This window comes from Triticum urartu, chromosome 3 (assembly GCF_003073215.2).
Source record: "Triticum urartu cultivar G1812 chromosome 3, Tu2.1, whole genome shotgun sequence".
Lineage (NCBI taxonomy): Eukaryota > Viridiplantae > Streptophyta > Magnoliopsida > Poales > Poaceae > Triticum > Triticum urartu.
The window spans coordinates 64492461-64500076 of record NC_053024.1 but is presented as its reverse complement, the minus strand read 5'-3'; the positions used below and the strand labels follow the sequence as shown (position 1 = coordinate 64500076).

Here is a 7616-nt window from a genome sequence, read left to right as displayed (position 1 = left end):
TAAGTTTCCGGTTAATATAATTCTAGCATGAATAATAAACATTTATCATGATATGAGGAAATAAATAATAACTTTATTATTACCTCTAGGGCATATTTCCTTCAATTTCAAGTCGGGTTTCTACTAACCAGACAAAATTCGTGCAAACGCGACGGATTTCATCAAAGTTTGGATAGAAAATAGTACAAATCATCCATATATAGCATGCAAATAAGTCTAGTACAACAATAGCTCAACTTCAACGAGATTAATAGATCCTGTCGTCCCAGACATACCGCCCCTTCAGCTTCATCCAACAGTGCATGTGCATAAATGGTCGTCTTTCTATCCTGTGGTGCGTCACGGGAGCGTATGCGAGCTACACAATGCGTGAATCACTCAATAAGTTGAGCAAGAAGAAGCACAACTTACGATCTCCTCCTCTGTCGTGCGCAATGGTCACCTTGCCTCCGGCATATCAATTGTGCCACATAACTTGGTGAAGGAGGTCTAGATGGCCTACCATCGAATATCGATATGATAACGATCTCACATTGTGATCATGGATGATGTGCATGTCGTAGGGCGCAATGTGCTTTCGTGCGTGGAACGATTCATGCACTTGCTGCCAGAAGGTTCCCCCTGCTCCTGCCTATGAAACCCGCGGATACGGGCAACCACGCATCACACAAGAACTCATCCTCCATGGTTGAGTACCCCGCCATCCTTCATACTCTAAAAGAACGACATGGCGTTCGAAAGTAAGCTCAATGACATTTGACCGAACACGTATCGAGCGTGGTGACCGCCATGGACAACGTCAATAGGGGGGCGGAGTGTACCTGCCTACAGACGTGTCCTGGGTGGATGACACCGTTGTAAAAGACGAGTGGGCGTGTCGGTGCTAGTTGCGGAGGTCCGGCAATGCCTGTGTGCCGACCGGAGAGGTACAGTGGTGGCGTCGGAGGAGAAGGATGCGGATGTAAAGCAAGAGGGAGAAGGCGGATTGAAGAAAATGGGACCGGGTAGGTGGATTTAGTGGGGTGGGGATGTCGAAGTCCTACATGGTTGCTGTCCGAACTCCGACAAAGCCTTCTCAATTTTGTCTCCATTTTGCGAGAAAAAGTGTGTCTGAACCGCTCGGCGGACCGGTACACGATACTGGCCCACATTGGATGACACAACACGTTCAGACCGTGCGGTCTAGTCTGGACGTATGCAGGCGTTTGAGCCTCAGCGTTGGAGATGCCCTTATGCGCACATGGTTTTGTACTTCAGTAATTCAGTCCAACAAGATTTATTTTTTTACTTCGGCAACTACTAGTATAGGACAGGAGGTGCAATAAAATGGGGACTGTTCTGCTGTGCCAGACGCGAGCATATAACAGGGTAAAAACAGAGTACCCCTTTTGAGCCGTAGATGCTTCAGAGATAACGTACAGTGCAGTACTAGAATTCATGCAGAATAATAAAGCAAAGTGCAAAGCAGAAACTATCTACTGTTTCAGCCAAATCATCGAAGTCAGAGGCCAAGAGCTGCTACGACATGGAGTCCATTTGTTCCATCAACAGAATACTGTATGGACAACTGTTACTGTACAAGCAAAAATGAGCATAACTAGACGATTTACAGGGCCAAATCAGCTACCAATATGGCAAGAATGGGCCAGCGTGCTCATCATCTCCTAGGCCGGCCTGTCAAGTTCCTTGCTACAGTGGACGTCGACGATGAGGAAGATGAAAGGGTTGTCGTTTTGTTAAACTCCTCCTTGTCCTCGCTGAACGCCTTCAGGAGCGCATCTTGCAGGTCATGAAACCTCCTCCTCCTCTCTGAGGATGCATCTCTTCCGAGCGAAGCCAGCTCAGGTTCATCATCCATGATCTTGTCCAACACATTTGAACAGCGGGGGAAAAAACGTTTGCCGAGTTCGACTGGTATAAACATTCAGATTGCAGTTAGTCCAGATACATAAACTTGGTAAGATATCATCTTATAGCTGAATGCGTGCGCGCACACATGCGAGAGTAATCATTAGCAATTCAACCACCGATTATATGATTAGTCAAGTGTACATATTTGGGTTCACTCTTCAGTTCTTATATTAACAGGAGGGGATAAAATCTGGGATTTCAACCTTATCTACACCAATAACCTTATTCAGATTTTATTTTCTTGAACACACCCCCAAGTCTGCGTCATTTGTACCAGAAGAAATCGCTAACAAGGAACGGGTCGTACAAGCAAACTAACACAAAAATGAAAAGGCAGGAACAAAATCTAGAAAGTTAAAAACAGAACAACCAAAAAACAAAAGCGCAAGCTGTGCCTCACCTGTTTTGGAGAGGGCTCTCATCCGAGCTAAGTGTTCCTCCTTCATTTTGAAAGAAGTATCATTTAGATCAACGGTTGTTATCTCCAGAGGTGGATTTGTACTAGAACCAAGGGTAAATTCCAAAGTACCATCCACTTGAGCAATGTCCATTGCTACTCTTGCCTCAATTGGAAACATTATCCTTGCCAAAGCAACTACAAAGCATGAAAATAATTGTGTGAAAACACAACTTCCAAGAGAATAAGAACAAGGTTAACACATTGCTAATTGCCCATGAAGAGCTTCACTTCACATGCAAAACACCACCAACTGTAAACCCTACCAAACAACTAATTTTGAACACTACACCATATGTAGATGAATATTACCTCGGTTTTCAAGGTACAGTAACTTCCCACGAAGACAGTCACCAGCCAATGCAAGAGAAACCGATGCTTCTCCAAGTTGTGGATCCCTTCTTTCAGCTTGCTCCAGTATCTCAATGCATAATTTATCATTGGGAGACGGCTTCCCTTCTTCAGTATTCCCAAAATAATCCCCATGTTTTGTGAGTCTCTTTGCGATTTGAACTGCTTTTCTTCCATCAAATGTAATATCAGAAGGCCGAGCACCTTTGGTTAAAAGGGAGACAACAATTTTAGGATCTCTCCGCCTACCAGCGATGTGAAGAACAGTATAACCTCTTGGGTTTCTGAGATTAACATCCGCAAGTGCGATGTCCAGAAGTTCTGTTGTAATTTTTGAGTCACAGTGTTCTACAGCATAGTGCAATGCAAATGCATCGTCAAGGTTAGTCTGCCCTTCTGTGAGCAGCATCCTGACAAGCTCCACATCATCAGAATCAAGTGCCTTGAGTATCCTTCTTACGTGTTTGTTAGGAAAGCCATTGTCTTCGGGTGAAGCTAATCCAAGAGTTATCCGTGAATCAATAATTTGCTTGATAACATCTTCAGGCAATGCTTTCTCAAGAGTAATCATGTCAAGATTTGACCGGACTACTATCTCCAGGCATCTCTCAAACAGTTTCACGCAAGATTTGTTGCATAAGTTTGCAACAGATAAGATCAACGGAAGGTTATCCACTTCAACATTATCAAGGAAATCAAGGAGATGCCGCTGCATGGAAAAGAAGGACATACCATGGGTTAGTACTGGCTTCTCAAAAACATGAAACAATACAACGATAGAAAACTGTTACAAGTAGCATGCCGACAGGCGTTTTCATCAAATGATATACACGCAGCTCATCTGCAGCGAAGTCAGAATTATAAAAACATAAATCCCAATATGACAGCTTAGAAGGAAAAGCATATCATCAGCTAAAAATACATAAAAGTCTGAAGTCTCAACACTGCCACACAGTTGGATAAGAATATAGACGCATAGACGGTCTAATCTGATACTATTTTAAGAATACATACACATAAATTGATTAATCCAGTTTGATACACCCCTGTCAACAAGTATTCCAAAAAATAGAAAATGGAAGCTTTCATTACCCCCAGCCTCTGCGTCGATGATGCATATTTTTAAGTAACTAATGAGAAGTAATTCTATGTGGTTCAAATACTCGTGAGTAGATTAGAATACAAATTGGTTATAAATGTTTTACAATGAAATTCCATCTAAAAATTTATATCATGTGAAGATCCATCGGTTGATGACTGGTTACATAAAAAGGGCGTTCCTATCAAAATACTCCCGCTCAGAATAACATTAATAGATGATCTAATGCAAATTAAGGAGTTTTTGAGCAAATATGTTTGTGAACAGACACCCGGAACTTTATTAGGTGGAAAAGCCAGACGATATAATATTGTGGCAGACTCCTGGTGTTGTGATTTGTGAATTGTCTGGGGAAAGGTGGTGCACATGCTTTCCTATTGTGTCCGGGGGAAAGGTGCTGTACATGTTTTCCTTTGTATTGTATATGTACCAAACGTCTGCATTAATGCAACCCAGATTTGTACAGTTTCATAAGAACTGCATTTCGTTGATGAAAAATAAAAGTAGCCGCAGGTACCATATCGACACCACGGATTCTTTGAGCAATGAAGAATTACCATTTTCCCCAAAAGAGAAACATCAGAACAAGAATCCTTGAGGTGGCATCAAAATGACACAGCGCCTCAAGCTCCCAACTGTATAATATCCATTGACAACTTCACCGATTTCAAGATCGCCACATGATAAGCACAAGCTCCTCATTGCTACCGACAAAGCGTACTAGTAGGAACCTAACGCTATTTTCAGAAGTACTGAAATTGATTAAATTTAGCAGAAACAGTAAGGGGATCTAAGCCCATTTTGCCGCATACAGCAGACGTCCTCGCTTGCAGAAAGAAAAGACGGCATTAAAACTTGCTTTCTGAGCAAACGTGCGCGCAGATATGCATTCCCAGCAAGCACAATAAATGTCTGAAACCAAGAAAGCATCATGGAGGAGAAGGGGAGGGGGAGAGGCGGACCTGGAAGAGGCTGGCGAGCTCGCCGACCTGGAAGGTGGATGCGGCGAAGAGGACCTGCGCCATGAAGGAGACGGCGGGGTGGCAGCCGACGTGCGCGCACCCGTCGACGTCGACGCAGGCGCACGCCGACTTGGGGAGGTCGCGGACGCGGCCGCTGTATAGGTAGTCGAGCACCAGCTCCAGCGCCTCGTACCCGACCTCGACCTCGTCGCCGAGAAGCTCCCGGAGCTCCAACCGGTTGCCCTCCGCGCCGCCGGACGAACCGGCGGCGGCGGCGCGGCGCTTGAAGAGGGCGCGCAGGAAGGGGCTCCGCGCGGACAGCACGCAGCGGTGCACGCGCAGGTCGGGCGCTCCCGGCACGGCGACGAGCGCGTCGGCGAGGAAGGCGAAGTCGTCCGGCGAGCGGAAGGCGGCGGCGAGGTTGTCGGAGAGGCGGCGGAGCGCCTCCACGTCCGCGTCCGGCGCCGCGTCCCCCATGGAGACGCTGTCGTCGCAGTCGGAGAAGGAGGCGGTGACGTGGCTGCTCGGGGCCTCCATTGGCGCTGCTGCGGCGGCGGCCGCGTCCGGCTCGGGAGTCGGGAGAGCGGCCAGTTGGTGGGAGCGAAGGCGCGAGGAAGTCGAAGCGAGCGAGGGAGGGAGGGAGGGGGGAGCGACCGCGCAGCTGGCCAGAGGGAGGTTTAATATCAAAGCGAAGAGCCAAGCCATTTTTGTGCTAGATTAAATCGAATAAATTAAACCGGGGTGGGATTCATGGCGATCTTGCAAATTGGCCTGACCCAAATTGATCAGGTCGTTGACCGGCGTATTTGTCGCCGTCGGGTACGGCCAGGAGCCACCCGTATTTCGCTGCGGTGTTTTCTTTCACAAAATATATTTTTTTCTTCAAAAAGGCCGGAGGGCATACAATAAAACCAGCCCTCACAAGAACGTCCTTAAAAAAAATACTCCCCCATCCGAAATAACTTGTCGCAGACATGAATATAAATGAATCTATTTTGAACTAAAATATTTCTACATGATCCATTTCTCCGACAAGTAATTCCGGAAGAAGAGAGTAAAAACTTAAACGAAAGTCCTTGTAGAAAATATCACCGTCTTCCTTCTGCATTATAGCATTGGCGGAGCTATAACAAGGCCGAGAGGCATACGACCGACCCATCTGATGGCCTAAACATTGAAGAGTACTAGCAATGTGTCCGTGCGATTGCAACGGATCCAAAGTAGAATAATACTTGTTCAGAAATTTGAAAGAAGACACTTTAGTTTTGATATACATATATCACTAAAATATATATTATGTTTCACTCAAAATATATTCCTCGAATTGTTTTGATGAGGTGAGGGGGGATGTGGTTGGTTTCAAGATACTAATGAGTTTTCTGCAAATTGGAGCAAAAAGTGGGCTATTGTTGCAAAAGGCCACAACTTACGTCACAATCGTTAGATGCAGATTTAATGGTCAGAAATGACGGATGGCAAACACACCACATCACCAACTAAGTCTTTTATAGAAGTAGAGATAGATAAAACTGGGCTTTTGAGAGAGGGAAAACTGTTGGGGAACGTAGCATAAATTCAAAATTCTCCTACGTATCACCAAGATCTATCTATGGAGAAACTAGCAACGAGGGGAAGGAGAGTGCATCTACATACCCTTGTAGATCGCTAAGCGGAAGCGTTCAAGTGAACGGGGTTGATGGAGTCGTACTCGTCATGATTCAGATCGCCGATGATCCTAGTGCCGAACGGACGGCACCTCCGCGTTCAACACACGTACAGCCCGATGACGTCTCCCACGCCTTGATCCAGCAAGGAGAGAGGGAGAGGTTGATGAAGATTCAGCAGCACGACGGCGTGGTGGTGGATGCAGGGCGTCACAGTAGCAGGGCTTCGCCTATACTACGAGAGAGAGACGTAACGGGGAGAGAGGGAGGGGCTGCACCAAAGGCAAAAGGTGTGTTTGAGAGGCCCTCCTACCCCACTATATATAGGAATCCCAAGGGGGGGGGTGCGCCAGCCCCTAGGAGATCCAATCTCCAGGGGGGCGGCGGCCAGGGGAGGAGTCCTCCCCCCCCCCAAGGCACCTAGGAGGTGCCTTCCCTCCTTGGGACTCTTCCTTAGGGTTTCCCCCTTCACCCTAGGCGCATGGGCCAATAAGGGAAGTGGCGCCCCAGCCCACTTTGGGCTGGATCTTCCCACTTCAGCCCATGGGACCCTCCGGGATAGGTGGCCCCACCCGGTGGGCCCCCGGGACCCTTCCGGTGGTCCCGGTACAATACCGATGACCCCGAAACTTGTCCCGATGGCCGAAACAGGACTTCCTATATATAAATCTTTACCTCCGGACCATTCCGGAACTCCTCGTGACGTCCGGGATCTCATCCGGGACTCCGAACAATATTCGGGTTACTGCATACACATATCTTCATAACCCTAGCGTCACCGAACCTTAAGTGTGTAGACCCTACGGGTTCGGGAGACATGCAGACATGACCGAGACGTTCTCCTGTCAATAACCAACAGCGGGATCTGGATACCCATGATGGCTCCCACATGTTCCACGATGATCTCATCGGATGAACCACGATGTCAGGACTTAATCAATCCCGTATACAATTCCCTTTGTCTATCGGTACGTTACTTGCCCGAGATTCGATCGTCGGTATCCATACCTTGTTCAATCTCGTTACCGGCAAGTCTCTTTACTCGTTCCGTAACACATCGATCCCGTGATCAACTCCTTGTCACATTGTGCACATTATGATGATGTCCTACCGAGTGGGCCCAGAGATACCTCTCCGTTACACGGAGTGACAAATCCCAGTCTCGATTCGTG

General features: G+C 47.1%; 1 protein-coding gene across 1 annotated transcript; it reads right to left on the bottom strand.

Annotated features, from left to right (window-relative positions):
• Nucleotides 1-1458: 1458 nt before the first annotated feature.
• LOC125542897 (BTB/POZ domain and ankyrin repeat-containing protein NPR1-like) lies at nucleotides 1459-5448 on the bottom strand. Its single transcript, XM_048706123.1, has 4 exons — nucleotides 4781-5448; nucleotides 2681-3428; nucleotides 2312-2506; nucleotides 1459-1911 (listed from the first exon to the last, which is right to left on the bottom strand). The coding sequence occupies exons 1-4, from the start codon at nucleotides 5315-5317 to the stop codon at nucleotides 1658-1660; spliced, it is 1734 nt and encodes a 577-aa protein (XP_048562080.1). The 5' UTR covers nucleotides 5318-5448; the 3' UTR covers nucleotides 1459-1657.
• Between the last annotated feature and the right edge of the window lie 2168 nt (nucleotides 5449-7616).

Bases quoted from the DNA above. Each gene is read 5' to 3' on its own strand.
- LOC125542897 (XM_048706123.1), bottom strand. From the start codon at position 5,317: ATGGAGGCCCCGAGCAGCCACGTCACCGCCTCCTTCTCCGACTGCGAC. The intron at 3,429-4,780 runs GTCCGCCTCTCC...TTTTCCATGCAG, and splicing joins AGCTCGCCAGCCTCTTCCAG to CGGCATCTCCTTGATTTCCT. The intron at 2,507-2,680 runs GTAATATTCATC...CATGCTTTGTAG, and splicing joins ACTGTACCTTGAAAACCGAG to TTGCTTTGGCAAGGATAATG.